General features: G+C 31.9%; 2 protein-coding genes across 2 annotated transcripts; one reads left to right on the top strand and one right to left on the bottom strand.

Annotated features, from left to right (window-relative positions):
• The first annotated feature begins 3,130 nt into the window (after positions 1-3,130).
• On the top strand, positions 3,131-4,283 carry LOC104240333 (transcription repressor OFP4-like). Its single transcript, XM_009795163.2, has one exon. The coding sequence runs from the start codon at positions 3,145-3,147 to the stop codon at positions 4,234-4,236; it is 1,092 nt and encodes a 363-aa protein (XP_009793465.1). The 5' UTR covers positions 3,131-3,144; the 3' UTR covers positions 4,237-4,283.
• A 3,172-nt stretch (positions 4,284-7,455) lies between these two features.
• On the bottom strand, positions 7,456-8,343 carry LOC104240327 (probable CCR4-associated factor 1 homolog 11). Its single transcript, XM_009795159.2, has one exon. It carries the CDS (start codon positions 8,281-8,283, stop codon positions 7,456-7,458), a length of 828 nt encoding a protein of 275 aa, XP_009793461.1. The 5' UTR covers positions 8,284-8,343.
• Between the last annotated feature and the right edge of the window lie 9,421 nt (positions 8,344-17,764).

The raw sequence follows: 17,764 nt of genomic DNA, 5'->3' as shown, positions 1-17,764 counted from the left end.
GCGTTGGGGCTGGGGCGATGGGCAGTGGGCTGGGTTATTAAGAAAATATCTTTTAAAAATCGGTATTTCGGTATACCGAAATACCGAAATTTCAGAATTTTAATACCGAGGACCGTACCGAAATACCGAAATTGCAATACCGAATTAGACCGAAATACCGAAAAAATCCGAAACCGAAATACCGAATTATTACGGTTCGGTTCGGAATTCGGCTTTTCGGATTTTATGCTCACCCCTACCTAGAGGTTTGGGTTAGGTGTCATCATAGCTAGTTGAATTTTAGATCGTGATTTTCTTCCCTTTTTTTCCTATGTGGTTACCTCGAATCCTGCGTAAACACATACAAAATATTTTGTGTTCGAGGGTGTCTTTTTTATTCGTGTGTGTAAAAGAAAAAAGACCAGCTAGTGGTAATTACTAGCTACTAACTAATCAAGAAAAACTGTTGGTATATACTTTTTTTTGTGAAGGACTGTTTTAACTTAGAAGTTGTGAAATTCAAATCCTTAAAATATCGTACCAAAATTTTATTTTCGAAATTTGTCTTTTCCATAACTACTTAGTTGGTTGCAATTTTGGATAATGATTTAGCACTTAATTATAATTATTAAATTTGAAATGAAAACTGGCCTAAAATTCCCTTAATCAGAAATAGCCCATCCATAAAGCAAACAAATCTTGAAAACACAGCACCTATTTTCTTATGGTAAAATTAGTTCACCTACTGAAAACTTTTTACTTCTAAGCTTCCCATTGCCCATAACAAAAGCTCTAGTCTTTAACATAAAAAAGACTGACAGTGGGCTCTTCAAATAATTCATTGCTTGTAATTCACTTCACTCTTCACATGCTAATTTATGTACCATGATACTAGTCCAGTATGAGTAGTTGATTCTACCGCTCTTAAAAGAGGCAGCTTGATGCACGAAGCATTTTGTGTTTACGCCAGATTCGAAAAAGGATCGACCGCAAGGAAGAGCAGTGGCGGATCTAGATACATCCTGTACTTTCTATTAAACAATTCATTAAATATCTATAAATATATAACTGTGAACCTGGTTATTATTGCATGTTAATTTGAAATTATAACAGGAATTCATAAACTTCAAATTCTGAATCCGTCTTTGAGGATGTTGACAATCTATCCTGAACCAAGGATCAGTAGTTGATTTTACGGCTCGAACTCGATCGTGATCTATAGAGACAACTTTATTGTTGCTCTATGACTCCCCCTTCCTTATATAAAAAATAATGATTAAATTTATATTTGTCATCGTGTAAAAGAATATTTAAAACAAGTATTAATTTTACCTGAAGGTTACCTATCTTATTTTCTTGGTTACTCGTTTCTATAACAGTACTTCGCTATAACATTCAAAAAATTAATGAATAAATAAGACTGTTATAAAGAGATTTGACTGTATTAAGCGTTCTAGAGCCAGCCAAAGTTGATCTTGAAGAGTTTTGATCTATGTATATTATTTGACGCTAGTCCCACCTAAAACAATTTATTGTTAAATTAAAGCAAAAATATATTGGAGTAGAAGGCTATCATTCTCTTTTATATTTATATAAAATCGGATCCCCAACTCGTATAAAATTGACATGTTTTCGGCATGGTCACTTTTCTGATGAAAAAATTATGAAATTCTCATAATCATCACAAACAAAGGCATGTAAAAATAACTAGAAAAGGGGAAATTTGGTTAATTCTGAATCTAAAATCACCTACTCTAATATCTAAAATGACTAGAAAGAATTAGATTTATCCCTCTACTTTCATATTGCAGTAAAGTCTCTCTGTACAACATCATTTATTCCGATATTTTTTGGCTCTTTTTAGTGAATGGACTGTTATACACCTGTAACTTTGATTGTGATAGAACAAAAATTATCCAAAATTAAAATTTTCCTTATCTAATGTTACATATAAATGATTAGAAAAATATTCAATTTAAAATCTTAAAGATATGCATATTTTATTAATTAAATATTAAGAAAGCTGATATATTATTATTAAATCCATAACCAAATGTACAAAATTTAAATTCTACGGCAAAAATTTTAAAGTTACTAAAAAAATAAATTATTTCAAGATTAATGGAAGAACTTTATAATCGTAGCTTGTTTCATATATTTCATTCTCTTACTAGCGATATAACACTTAATCAGTAAAAAAATTTGTTCAAACTTTCGGCAAAAATCCGACAGCTTTCGCTTGAAGGTAATCTAAGAGCTTAATAGTTGAATCTTCTATATGAATATCTTTTGGCATTTGTTCGATGAAAAAGATCTCATGTGAACATCTTCAAATCTTATATATTATGCAAGATGAAACTTTTTTTTTTTGTTGAGAATTTCCAGGGAAACCCCCAACCGCTATTCTTCGGGTACACGCTGGATAACCTGCTCACTGCACAATAGCTCGCAAATCACACAAAAAATGTAAATCGCACTAGGCAAGATGAAAACTTTGTTTAATAGAAAGACTATGTGTAGATTTTTAGAATTATTAGTAATCTTAGAGATACAATATGGCTATTATAGAGGGGTATTTTTTACAAAGAATATTTTGCTATAAATAAGGACGTTGTTGTTATAAGTAAAAGCAATTATACAGAGGTAAAATATAACTTAAAATCGATTACGAGAAAAATTTAGCTTTTTGTAATGAATGGTTATTATATAAGGATGTTGCTATAGAGATATTTGACTCTCTCTCTATATATATATATATATTCTTACATGCACACCTATAATTAACTACATAGTTTTACCTCAATTTTGTCACTAGTTACGGTAAAACTAATATAGTCGAGTATAATTATGGGTGTAAACAAATATTTTTTCCAACAAGAAAACCTTATAAATTTTTCTTTTGTTTTTTTCCAACAAACTTTCCCCATTTTTATATTTTTCCTCACACACAACTACCCTTTTCCGAAAGATAAGCCCCTCGAAGAAAAAGACAAGAAAAAAGAAAACAAAATTCTATTTGTTTCCAAATTTTATTAAACCCAAAAAACACGAAATCTATGAAAAAGACAATTAGACAACTATCACAATACCTTATATAAACTTTTAACTTACTCACAAATTTACAAATCTTCTTTTCATTCTCTTTCTTCCTTCTATACTTCTATAATGTCTTCAAAGAGCAAGAAAAAATGGAATTTTGGGAAATTATTCATATCCAATGGAGCTAGTTGTAGTGGTTGTAGTAAGCCAAATTCAGTAGATATATTAGAACCAAATCCAAAGCCAAAACTCAAAATCCCTATTCACACAAAGCAATCACCTAGCATTTGTCACACTTCTTCAAGTTTTGGGAAAATCAATGATAATGATCTTGATGAAGATGATCACACTTCCATCACATTTTCCGTCAACATAGATTCATTATCTCCATCTAGTTCTAATCAAAATGATTCTACCAATTTATCACCGTCAGAAGCGAATTCAAAATCTAGAGTCAGCATGTTTCCAGAAAGTCGTGGTGGTATTGCCGTTGTTAGGAACTCAGATGATCCATTTCAAGATATTAATTTCACTTCCACCACCTTCTGTACTAGCATAGATTCATTATCTCCACCTATTTCTGATCAAAATAATGATACCAATATATCACCGTCAGAAGCGAATTCAGAATTTAGAGTCAGCTCTTTCCCAGAAATTCGTGACGGTGTTATTGTTATAAAGAACTCAGATGGTCCATTTCAAGATAATCACACTTCCGCCACCTTCTCTACTAACATATCTTCATTGTCTCCACCTATTTTTAATCAAAATAATGATACCAATTTATCACGATCAGAGGTGAATTCAGAACCTAGAGTCAGTTCGTATCCAGAAATTCATGACGTTACTGTCGTCAAGAATTCAGATGATCCATTTCAAGATAATCACACTTCCAACACCTTCTCTACTAACATAGATTCATTATCTCCGCTTAGTTTTGATCAAAATGATTATGTCAACTTTTTACTGCCATCAGATCAGGCGGATTCAGAATTTAGAGTCAGCATATGCCCAAAAATTCATGGTAGTGTCGTGGTGGTCAAGGATTCGAGTGATCCGTTTCAAGATTTCAAGAAATCCATGCTCCAAATGATCTTTGAGATGGAAATTTACTCACCTGAAGATTTAAAGGAGCTATTGAATTGTTTTCTACATCTGAATTCGTCTTCTTATCATGAGATTATTATTCAAGCTTTCTTGGATATTTGTGCCAATTGAAAGATTATATTGTGAACATTTTTTTAAAAGAGGTTTATGAAAAGATATAGGAGGAGAAAAAAGCTTTTATTTTATGAAACAGCTATTAGTAGCTGATATCCTTTTTAAAATTTTAATTTTATATGTTAATTTTGAGATTTTACTAAATTGATTTATAAACATGTTGTACATTTTGAGTACTATACAAATTGAGTTTTCGTCTGTATTAGCAACATTTTTATGTGCAGGTTATGGTTCTAAATTATAAATTAATACCCATGTAGTTGCGTGCCTATGCTCAGGGGCGAATGTAGTGTTAAATCGACGGATTCAATTACATCCATAACTTCTGATTTGGAGGAGAAAAAATTCATTAAAATTACAAAAATAGTAGATATTATCCATAACTTCATAAATATAATGGGTTCAATATTAAAAATCTTAAAAATTAAACTCATAAAATTTAAATTCTGGATTTTGCAGTAGATCATTCTCTGCCTATGTTGCCACTAAATTTATCTTCATCATCCCTGTGTAACTATCAAGTCATTCGCTTAACGCAGCCTTTTGGAAAAAAGGGGGGAGATTTCTTTTTCCTTTTTGGCGTTGTGTGTGTTTGTTAGACAAGAGGGGCTGGCTCTCACGGTAAGCAACCTCCACTTTCAACCAAAAGGTCGTGAGTTCGAGTCACCCCAAAAGCAAGGTGGAGAGTTCTTGGAGTGAAGGATGCCGAGGTTCTATTTGGAAACAGCCTCTCTACCCCAGGGTAGGGGTAAAGTCTGCGTACACAGTACCCTCCCCAGACCCCACTAGTAGGATTATACTGGGTTGTTGTTGTTGTTGTGTATTTGTTGGGGGGGGGGGGGAAGGGGGTAATATTTTTCATCTTAAAACAACGTCAAAATTCTTAAAAAAACATATTATTTTAAGATATATGTTCTATTTAACATGCATTTCAACTACAAGACAGCATAATTCTTCTAAATTTCGAGTTGATAATGAGGGTTGTTTCTATTAAATATTGGGAGGTAAAACTTCCCCATAAACAAATAGCGATGGTTTTCATATATATGTGTATCCAGTGGCGGATGTACATGAATACTTATGGGTGTTTGAGCACCCATTACTTTTAACCGGATTTAGTAAATTTATATAGGCAATTATAAAAATAGTTAGATAAATATAGAGTGAGCACCCATAACTAAATTTTTTTTTTTCCTCTTCTTTTGGATTTTTTATCTGCGAGCACCCATCACTTTAAAATTTTGGATCCGCCACTGTGTGTATCTAGAATTGATCAGTCATTCTAAATAAATATTTTTACGTAGTCATTTAAGTGAATGCAAAATCTAGAGACGAGAACTAAGAATTACTTGTTCTTTTTTGGGTTCCTTTTGGGCAAGGGAAATAGGTTGTGTGATGGTAATTGTTTAAATAAAGTGAAAAATTCCTCGGCAAAATTTTTTATCTAAATTTGATGGGTTCGACTCTGACAGTTAATTCTATTATGATTTTAAAATTATAAGTTTGAATTTAATATTTATTTAAATGTTAGCAAATTTTAACTTATACATCAATATTCCGCATTAAAAGTATCGGAGTTCATATCAACCAACAGTTGTATCCACATGTTAGTACTTGAATAATGTACAACTAGAACTCTAGTACAGTCAGACATCTCTATAACAATATACTTTTATAACAACACTTTACTATAAAAGTCAAGCTTTTCCGGAACTAATTTTCCTGTTATGTTATAATATATGTTCTGTATAACAGCACTTCGTTATAACATTCAAAAATATTTGAAACAAACGAGGATGTTACAAAGAGATTTGACAGTATTCACTCTAAAACATGTATATGTGATATCGTGATTTAAACATACAAAATTAAACCTGACTTCCTAATATCACTTTAGGTATCAATATTTCCTTCGTCTTCATTTTGTCATGTTACTTCCAACTGCGTTTTCAACTACGCATATTTACTTTCACCGGCTTTCTCTAAGATAGCCTTGGAAAACTGCTTCATGCCCGTGGATCCCCAATCCAGTTTGTGGGAAAAGCTATAATTGTTGAAGCGCTTGCGATAAGAATGACCGTTGAACGTGCAATTACAAATGGTGGGAGAAGGTGAAGATTTTATCAGATGCAAAGAGTGTTATTGATATGATTCAGAGAAAAATTAATACCTCATAGTAGATGCAAACAGCCTCTCTACCCTTCGGGGTAGGGGTAAGGTCTGCGTACATATTACCCTCCCCTGACCCCACTTGTGGGATTATACTGGGTCGTTGTTGTTGTTGTTGTTAAAGGAAGTATCTTGGGAAAACTATATTTCAAGTTGGATTGTAAAAGAATGCTATGGCCACCTTTGTTCAAATTGTTTATTTGCTACATTAATGTAATATATATCTACGTTTGGTGAAAAAAATCAATTTATCTGCTTTTGAGTATACATTGTATTTCTTAGGAAGATGCACGATTGATAGAGGCGGAGCCAGCATTTAAAATGTACGAGTTCGAAACTGTAATTATTTTAAGTTATTGAGTTCTAAATTAATACTTTATACATATTCAATCAATTTTTCTAAAAAAATGCAGAATTTGAGCCAAAATTATTGAATTCGGCCAAACTCGTAACTAACACTCTAGCTCCGCCTTAGACCGTTGTTATAGAAAGAAGAACCTGAATAAGAAAAAATGAAAATCGTTAAGGTTTGGAGGGGCAAATAGACTGTATAACTTTAAGCATGAACGAGATGTAATATTTAGCAAAATATTTCTGAAATGCTACAATTGTAATTACTACTGACTACGATAATTCTAATGTCGTCCTTTGATCAAATATCATAGTCTAATAATTTCGTGAACCGTGGAATAAAATTATATCCACTGGAATTAAATTATATATGCTGATAGCGTAAATAATTTTTTATATTAGTGCAACAATATCTATATTATGACGATTAATAGGTCAATTTTATGCTCGTTCGCAATCCTCCTCCTTTAATCAAATAGAACTACTCACTGATCAATTTCACGAATAGTCCACAATTTTAAAATTAATTTAATGAAATTTAGTCAATGTAAGAAAGCAAAGGTATCTCCATAATCAGACTTTTAATCTCTAATTAACTTTTCCATTAGCCACTTCATCCAAAGAGATCAAACTTTTCCACCACAAAGAATTAATTAAATTAGTTATATTTACTAACACTTTATTAGTGATACTTAATTACACTTCGTACCCATACAAGACGCCAGCATATTTCTCCAGTTCACCTTTAAAAAAAGAATTATCCCTTATTTTATGAAAAACATGCCACGTCAGCAAACTATCTGAACCGGCCTGGTGACTTTTTCCGACCGCCCGGTTCACGGCCAAAGCCTCTGCCACCCGGTTTAAACCCCCGTGATGTCCACAGAAACCCATCAAATACTTCACATCATAACATGTATTACCGAAAAACACCCTGAGATTTCCCAAAAAGTCATTTAACCCGCCGGGCAATTGACGGCGCGTGAGGATTTTTAACAAGTACGCGAAATCGTACGCGCCGTGAAAAGTCACCCAACTCACTGAGGCATTGCAAACCAACCCTGAGGACATCATCAACTCGGCAAAATTCACCGAGTTAATCCCTAAAACCCGGTTCATTTCAAAATTTATCCCATGCTGGCGAAGGAGCTCGATCGAGTTCGAAGCGTGGTTATCACGCGCCACATCAAAGTCCGAGAAATTGAATTGCCATATGTACCGGTGGTCGCCGGAATCCAAATGTGGCAAGTTTCCGGCAGAATCAGAAAGCGTAATCCCAAGTTGAATAATATTCAAAGCATCGACGTTCCGTTTCAACAGCGTATACTTGTCCGCCGTCGACGCCTGCGCGTGTTCCCCGGGATTGTGCGTGTAGATAACACCGGGGAATTCTGTGTCCATAGATACAAAAGGGTACTGATCAATCACAGTTGAAATGAGTTCGAATTCGGATTTAAGATTATTAGCCCATACTTCTCGAATCTTTATCGGGCTCGAATCCGGATCTGCTTCATCAACAGCCATGATTGAAAATTCACCAAGATTCACAAATGGGTAGTCACAAAACCGAAAATAAATTCTGGGTTTTGCACCAAGAATCAAGACTTGATAGAGATGGGATTTGTTTTCTACCTGTGGGGAGCGTAGTGTATGAAGAGTTGGTTTTAAAAGAAGTGCAGTTGCCAAATATAGAAAGTAAAAGGGCGGGAGAGAAGAGGAGAGAATAATAAAGCAAGTGGATTAAAACTTACTGTACATATTTATTAATATGATTTTAAAAGTTTAATTGCTATCAAATAAAGAAAATTGGGTTTTATTGTACATTAGTATAAATTTTGTTTTGCGTTCAAGAAATGAAGAAACCACACTCAAGCGTAATTTAAGTACTCAATTAAAAATTAATTATTTATAATATGAAATAAATTTTTTTACTTAACAAAAAAAATTACCAATCAAACTAGAATGTAAATGCAAAGAATTAGATTATTATAGTAGCAAAGAACTAGACTAAAAATATAAATGACTAATATATACCATAAAATTTTAGAAATTTTATATAAAAATATACATATATAGGTGTAATAATAAATTTAAATAGCTTCTTTTATTGTCGGTTTGATTCGGTTTTTTCCGGTTATTTTTTGATTAAAACCAAAACCAAGCCAAATTTAATCGGTTTTTAAAATTCAAAACCATAACCAAACCAAACCTAAAAAGTATCAATTTTTTTGGTCGGTTTGGTTTGATTTTTCGGATTTTTATGAACTCCCATACTCAAGGGAGTAGTCTATTGACCAATGAAATGAGTGAAAGAATGATGAGGTCCATGGGCCAAGCTACATTATGATAAGGGTGGTCAATTGACCATACTTCGTCGGAAAATTAAACTGCGTATATATGTAAAATATTAAGTTTTAGAGGTATATAACATATATTGAACACCCTTCGTCAGAAATTCTTTTTACTTCTTTCAAGTTTGAACACCCTAAGAAAAACTCCTGACTTCGCCACCGATGAGGTCTCATATTCAAAATTCAATAAATAAATAATTAGGTAATTTTTTCTCATATTATAAGATCTTGATAAACAGAGTCTCCGTTGATCTGCTTTGGGGCTCTGTATTTTCTATTGCCCTAGTTGGCGCGACATAAGTCTATTAAAAATCTATGGTTATGCTTCAAGTCTTTAGTATGAAATTAAATTTTTTGGATTTTTTAACTATGACATTGGTTTATGTCTAAATTTTTCTTTTACTTTTTCTTAAAAGTCTATGTGATTTTGTGTTTTAAAAGGGGGCTTTTTGAAATAAAATGCATGTGCCACTGCTATTTATACACTACAAAAAAACTGGAATTAGCTACGAAAGTCATCGCTAATCTGTCGCTAAATCGCCCCTAGCTAGCAGAATTTCTTGATCATCTGTTATTAATTCGTTGCTAAATGAGAATAGCGACGGATTTTTCCGTTTAGCTACAGAATTTGTCCGTTGCTACAACCAGTTTTTTTAGCAGTGATAGTTAATTTTTAAAAAAAAAAAAAAACTTCTATGGCGAGGGTAGATATTATTCTTAGTTGATATGCTTTGCGGTTTTGTATTTTCAAATGTTATAGTTGGCGCAATCTATTCTATTAAGAAGCCTATGATCGATTACTATTTATTTTAAGTTGTTGAATGGAAGTAGGATTATTTTTGTTTTTTCCAAATTTATGTTTAATTTAAAATAAAAATATAAAGATAAACTCTTTCCACTATAGAAGTGTGTCATTATTTTTGGAATAACTAATAAAAAATATGTCACGTAAATTAGGGGCATGGGAAGGCAAATGAAGCCATTGCGTGCCCCCAAATATGAAAGGTCACAAAAGTACAAATACTATATTATATGCAACAAATAATTTATGTAATTATTATCAGTAAAGTAAAAGATTTTAAACTTTAATCTATATTTATATTATTATAAAAATATGAATATAATATTGATTTACAAAAATATTCTTAAAAAATTATACCTAATAACTTAGTGAAAGGACAAGATCGGAATATTATACATTAAGCCATATATAAACCTATTACGTTTTGGACATACTTCTTAACCATACCCGTTAGCCCATATGTAATCCAATATATGATATAGGCCATATTTAATTTTAGGAATTTTTACACAAACAGCCGGTCATATTTATTGTTTACCTTTTTTAACCATATACATAGATTATACATTCATATTACTAAGTACGTTTTGGACATAAACATAGCTACTTCTTTTTTGAGCAAGTATGCCTATTATTCTATTTATGTTCGGACAACAATGATGAGAAGTACTCATATTTATTTGAATAATTTGATCTTTTTTTCTTGATAATATTGAACAATAAAAATATTTTCGAAATATTGACTGAATAACTCTATATCTCATAAGTTTTTGAATAACTTGATCTCTTTTTCACTTTTATGACAATATTGAACGATAAAAGCATTTCTAAATTATTTGCTGAAATAACTATATTGGATAAAATTATAAAAGTCTAGACATTGCGTAATATTTAGTACGTTGATAATTAATTAAAATGTGCTAACAGAACTTCGTTGTCAAAATACTACATTCCCACCAACAGGGGCAGAGCTACCGTGTCTGATGCGGGTTCGATCGAATTCAGTAGCTTTTGTTTATATTTTATATTTTTTTTTAAAAATTCAATATATATATATATATTGTAACACAGAACCAATAAGCTTTAAATCCTAGTTCTATCTCTGCTACCAACTCTTCAAAATATCCAAGAAATTTTGGTTTTCATATTCATGTTAATGAAGATTAATAGAGTTATTAATTTTTATCTTTAGAGCCCGTTTGGGCATAAGAATTATTTTTACTTTTTTCCGAAATTTTTTCACTTTATTAGTGTTTGGCCATAAAATTTTTAATTTTCAATTGAAGATGAATTTTGAAAAATTTGAAAAACTCCAAAAAGTTGTTTTTCAAAATTTTCACTCAGATCACTTACAAAACTTCAAAAACAATCCAAAACTATATTCATGTCCAAACACAACTCTAATTTTTAAATACCATTTTTACTTGAAATTTGACTTCTTCTTTTTTAAAATTTTACAATTTTATGTCCAAACGCCCACTTAATCTTCATCAAAGCAAGCATCACAGTATGTTCCTTTAATATTTTATTCTTTTTGTGGTTGTTAATTTAACGTTTTAAATTTTAAGAAAATAAATTAATGCCTTTAATTAATGTACGTTTGCTGGTATTTTTATATCATGACCATATTGTGAAATCCAAAATTATCTGGATATTATTTTCTTGAAATATTTGATGTGAGAATAACTATTTTTGTTGTCCCAATCAGGGGCGGCCCGACCAATTTTGTGGCCTAAAGCCAAATTTTATGAGAGGCCTTAACTTTTTTATTAATAAAAAATATTTTATTTTTATTTGAAATCTTTTTTTCTAACTGTTTTTAAATGTAAAGTTATTATTAATTTTTTATAATCAATTTTTCTAATAAGTCTTTATCAATCGACAATATAGTTAATTCATTTAATATCTTTGAGACATTGTTTATCTTAGATAAGGTTTTATCAATTTTAATTTTGAAATACTTTTTTCCGCTGAGGCAACGGTAATAGAAGTTATTAACATTATTCTATAAGTAATATAGGCATTTGAAAAATAATCAAATAATTTTATTTGATTGAGCATTTTAATTCAGAAAATAAATCTAAACTATCAATATCGAGTTTATTATTATGATTTAAGGGGCATGATATAGACAATATTTTTTCAAATTTCCATCATCTAGTGATCTCAGTTTTTACTGCTAAATAGAAAACCAAAAATATTTTCATATATGCCTCCAATTGTTTAAATCTACTACTCTCTCCGATCCATAATAAATGACTTTTTTGGCTTTTATTTTAGTCCAATATAAGTGTCATTTTATATAATTAACTTTATTTTTCCAAATTTTGCCCTTATTTACATATCTCAATGTATCAAGTTAACAACATATAAATTTTAATTAAGGATAATTCAGTCAAAATATATTTTTGTTCGAGGAGTCAGTATTTTCTTCAGGGGCATAACAAAGGTATTATGGACCAGAGGGAATATGTATAAAAAATAATCAACTCTAAAAGACTCTTCGAGAGAATTTAAGATTTCACTATTAACATTCTCCTCAAATTATTTCTTCCTAAAATATTATACGTTTCTTATGAAATTCGGGTACGATATTAATTTCAAATGCAATTTTCTTGGCAGAAATCAAAGCAGTTGCAAATCCGTCATCTCTTTATTTGTTTAATAAAGAAATCAAACTTGTTTACTTCACTTAAAAAAATTAATTATATATTGCCTATTAGGCGTAAAAAATGGAGCCTCAACAAATGTGGGGTCTAAAGCAGTTGCTTTACCTGCTTTATGGACGAGCCACCTCTGGTCTCAACTTCTTAATCAATGTTGAAAGGCCAACTGAGAGCGTGGAATTCGGGGTATTTATAGATGAAAATTATGGTAACTTTAATTTACTGTTCAAGATGTTACGTGATGTTATTTAGTACACAAAATATTGGTTCTTCATATGTATTCTTGTGTTGATACTAATTTCCTGGAAACAGTCTCTCTACCCTTCGGGGTAGGAGTAAGGTCTGCGTACATATTACCCTTCTCAGACTCCACCTGTGGGATTATACTGTGTCGTTGTTGTTGTTGTTGTTGTTGTTGTTGTTGTTGTTGTTGTATACTAATTTTGTTCGAGAAAATTTTCATTTAGGAGAAGAATGAGTATGTTAATAGATTTAACTAATGTAAGATCGGAATTGAATTCCTCGACTGTTAGTCCTCACATCATATTTTATGAGTTATTATCCACATTGTACTCTTTTTGTTTGATAATTATTGAAATTATACTTACACTATTAAAGCATCAAGAATAGTTAGTTTTAGTGTAGAGGAAAAGTAAAAGATATGTTTAATGACACTTTGTTTTATATGACGTAATAATACACTCAAGAGTGAGTACTCATACAAAGAAAGGGAAGAAACCATGCCAAAAATAATTACAAAATTATTGACCGACTTTTATACCGTTCAAATTGTCACTCCCTTTTTTTTTTAACCAAATCCACTTAACCCTTTTAAAATAATAAAAGGAATTTAGTAAAGCTCGAAAGGGTTTTTCAATTTTGAAAGTGATAAAAGATAGTGTTCAAAAGGATTAACTCAGAGTCGCCACCTGACATTTGATATCGGTGTGTCAGGTCACCGTTTTTTCTAAAAATAATTTTTTCTTTCAAAATACTTGAGACTCCAAAACTAAGTTTGCACCAGAGATTCGGGTAAGGGGGTTCATTTGACTCGGGGAGAAGGTGTTAGGCACCCCCCAAGTCCCGTGAAAGTCAGGTTGCATACTTGATTTAGTGGGCTTTTAGAATATTCGAATTAAGGTAAAATAAACACAACAAAGAAAAATAAACACACAAGAGGCTCGAGGTCGTCCCTACCTAATAAAAGAAAAAAAATGAAAAATGGAAATAAAATAAAAATACTACAAGTTCTACTTTTGGCCTCCAAATACAAATACTACGGGGCATATCCCGGATAAATATATACAAAGTCTACGGGGCATTTCCCCTGCAAATGAACTAAAGGGAACGACCTCTCGCCCCGAACTAAATAAATGAAAAGACCTAAAGTTTGCCTACCCAAATGTTGTCGGCCTAAACATGCTCCTAGCGATCGAAGTAATAAAGTAGCCAACATGTAATATTCAAATTTCAATTCTGCTCCTTTAAATCCCGATCTCACGTCCATTAATAGAATAAAATCAAACAAGAGAATTAATCAAAGCATTCTTAAGTTCAAATCACTTTCATGCCTTCAAAATAGTGTCGTCTTTAATTTCAACTTTTAACTAAACCCATAACCCAAATTCAATTCGTTTATTATATTCTCAATTAAAGTGACTCCAAAGCACAATAACTATTCTGCCAAGAAAATATAAACATATAAATTAAGCCACAAAACTAGTTTGCAAAGTCAAGCAATCTGCATCAAAGTTATAACATAAAAATGCACGAGGAAAAAAAGATTAGACCTTTAATGGTAATTTTCTTCTGAGAAATTAGATTGAATCCAAACTGAACCGGGAATAAGAAAACTCGACCAAGGCCAACGGACTGAAACTCGCCGGCGAACTCGAACTCAGCTTAACCTCAGTCGAACTCCGTAATTTTTGCAGCAAAAAAAGAAATAAACATAAACTCAAAATGATCCAAAAGAAACGAATAGCAGTAGCGGCAACCAAATTGAACGAACGACAACTAGAATTCGAACATAATAGTCCATTGCTTCCAATCGATTTGAATAGTGTTGAACGAACGGCAACCTCAACGAACGAGCTCATTGTTGAGCTCCCCAATCCAACTCATTTGTGGCCAAAATTAGTTCAACAATCTGAGCTTCTATGAGTTAAAGGATTCGAAAGGTGTAGAACTAGAAATAGAAGTTTTTTTAATTGCGAAATTGGAGTTTAATAGGGGAAGGTGGTGTGGCGGTTTGGTCTTGAAATCGGGGGTTCCGGCGAGCTGAGGCTCTTTGGGTCTGAAGCAGAAGAGGGCCGATCGAGGGGAATTTTCGGTGGTTCTCGGTTGTGTTGTTTTTGTGGTTAAAGATGGAAGATAAGGATAGGGTTTCTATAATTGGGTATTTTATATGAAGGTGGGAAGACATGATGACCATTGGATTAGAAGGAAATAGATGGCTATGATTAAATCTTGCACATAAATGGGCTAATGGGTTGGGAAAAATGGGCTAAGAATAATTGGGTTTAAGTTAAAAGAAATGGACTCACACCTTTGGGCCTACAAATTTTCTTGTTGGACAAAGACAAACTCAAAAGTCCTACCAAAATATTAATTAAACTTAGTTAAGTAAATAAACAAAATTTTAAAATGAAACTACTTTTTTTGTATTTTTAAATGTTATAACAATAAAGTAAAAAGTAAAGAAAATAGACTAAAGTCATGATAAAATTAAGATACCATGAATAAAAATGATACTAATTGATCTTAAACTAAAGATAAAAATATAGAAAAGCGATAAACACGATAAATAAAACTATTTTTTTATGTCTTAGGACTAAAAGTAAAAAGATTAAAATTATATTAAAATAAAGTCAAGTAAATATTTTAAAAATATTAAAATACTAAAACTAACTTTAAAATTTGTGCGGGTCAAAAATTACGTGCTTACACAAATTAGTAATTAATTCTTGAAAATATCATTCCTGTTGAATTAAATTTTATATTTAGTATTTTTTTCTAAACCAATTTGTTTTTTCATTATTTATCGCCAGAAGAAACACGTTGTAATTTAACACTTTGGGTCCACTTTCTTGACGCAATATACTCTCCCGGTCCACAATAAATAATTTTTTTTTTGTGATTCAAAATAAGTGATTTTTTTAGATTTTATGAACGAATTAATTATTTTTCCTACATTGCTCTTCGAAGTACTTCCATCTCCACATTAACACTTCTAATATTTATATAAACACAACTGATATACACGTAAGAAATTGTTATTACAATCTTACTACACAATATAGTAATTTTATAGGAAACTTAATGAAATATCTTATCATGAAAATATTTCTCATAGTAATATTTTTTCTATCTAGTATTTGCAATAGTTTAGGTGCTACATGAGCGAGACATGTGACATAGAGACTAGTACTATTTAAAATTTAATTGAGGTTTATGATTGAGTGGATAAATGACGATAATTTTTTTTCCCTCGTTCAATTAAATGTAGTATATTTACTTCTAATTTTTCTTCCTTTATGTTCACTTATTTTTGTTCAGTTTTCTAACAATTACACTTTCTAATTTCATCTCAATTTCTCTAAATTGACTATTTCTTTTTATCATATTTGATTGATTCATACTTCAGGCAATAAGTTTTTTTTGTGTCTTTATAGTTTTTGATATAGTTCAAAACAGTGTTTTAAAAGGCGTTTTCGGGGCAAGCCCTGGGACAAGGCGCGCCGTAAACGCCCTGAGGCGATAGTGTGAGGCGAAAGCTTCAAGAGGCATACGCCCAGCAATTCGGGGCGTACACCCGAGCGTTTGAGGTGTAAGTCCTAGAGACTTTTTCAAATTAAAACAAAATTTGTTGAATAAGTCCTTCATATAATACCCAATTTCTCAAAAGTCAGCTTGGTCATTACTCAAAAGTTTTAAAAAGGAATTGAAATGTTGTAAACTTAAAAGTCAAGACCTTTTTTATTGATTGAAGCCCTAAATCATTGGCTTTTTCAATTTTTTATCTTATCCGTTAGTCTGCTAATATCTCCTAAAAGCAACAAATATTCAAAAAAAATTACAAATACAAAGAGAACTCCATTCTCTTTCATAGCAACAAGTTTAACGTTCAAATTACAGATTAGTCATCATTTTTGTTCTTCCATATAGAAAACTTTATTCTTTTCGACTCAAGTTACTTGTGCTTTTAAGTAGCATATAATATATTGTTTTGACTAGTTTTTTGTGGGGATGGAGCACAACTATATATAAAAAAAAAAATTGTGGGAGTGGCCCCCGTGGAGGACAAGATGCGGGAGTTGAGGTTGAGATAGTTCGGCACATACATAGGAGGAGTACGGATGCTCCTATTAGGAGGTGTGAGAGGCTGGTTGTGGCGGGGCTGCGAAGGGGTAGAGGAAGGCCGAAGAAGTATTGGGGAGAGGTGATTAGGCAGGATATGACGCTACTTCAACTCAGTGAGGATTTGACCCATAATAGAAGGCTGTGGAGGTCAAAGATTAGGGTAGTTGGCTAGTAGGTAGTCGAGGGTTTCCCGTTCTTTTTTAGTAGTATTAGTAGCTCGCTAATTTTTTCGTATTCTTTGACCCCTAGTATTTGCTTATTGTTTCGTTCGCTCTGGGTATCGTATTTTCCATTTTGTTACTATTTGACGTTATTTTATCTTTTACATGTTATTTCATTGTTGTAGTTGTTGTTGTTGGTGGTGGTGGTGTCTTTTTCTTTGTCCCCTTATTCTTTCTATCTTCGTCGTCTTCTTCCTTTCTCTTTTTCACTTTTTTCTGAGCCGAGGGTCTATCGAAAACAGTCTCTTTACCTCGCCAGGTAAGGTAAAGTCTGTGTACACAGTAGCCTCCCCCATACCCCACTTATGGGATTATACTAGGTATGTTGTTGTTGTTGTTGTACCTGCTTATAAATATTTATTGTAATTATATTCTTTATAAAATATTAAAAATTAAATGCCTATGGGACTTACACCCCGTACCTCGGAGCTCACGCCTCGCTGAGATATATATAAAACACTTCGCCTTACGCGCTCACGCTTTTTTAAAATACATGTATCTAATCCACACATCATGCGCGGTACTTTTATCATTAGACCAATTCATGTAGGTTTCTGTTGTATCTCATTATTCTATAAATTTTATGAAAAACAAGTTTACGGG

This window comes from Nicotiana sylvestris, chromosome 9 (genome assembly GCF_000393655.2).
Source record: "Nicotiana sylvestris chromosome 9, ASM39365v2, whole genome shotgun sequence".
NCBI classification, from domain to species: domain Eukaryota; kingdom Viridiplantae; phylum Streptophyta; class Magnoliopsida; order Solanales; family Solanaceae; genus Nicotiana; species Nicotiana sylvestris.
Note: the sequence above shows the minus strand (reverse complement) of the source record. Positions and strands in the feature narration are given on the sequence as shown.

Excerpts from the sequence above, each read along its gene's own strand:
- LOC104240333 (XM_009795163.2), top strand. The coding sequence starts at position 3,145 with ATGTCTTCAAAGAGCAAGAAAAAATGGAATTTTGGGAAATTATTCATA.
- LOC104240327 (XM_009795159.2), bottom strand. The coding sequence starts at position 8,283 with ATGGCTGTTGATGAAGCAGATCCGGATTCGAGCCCGATAAAGATTCGA.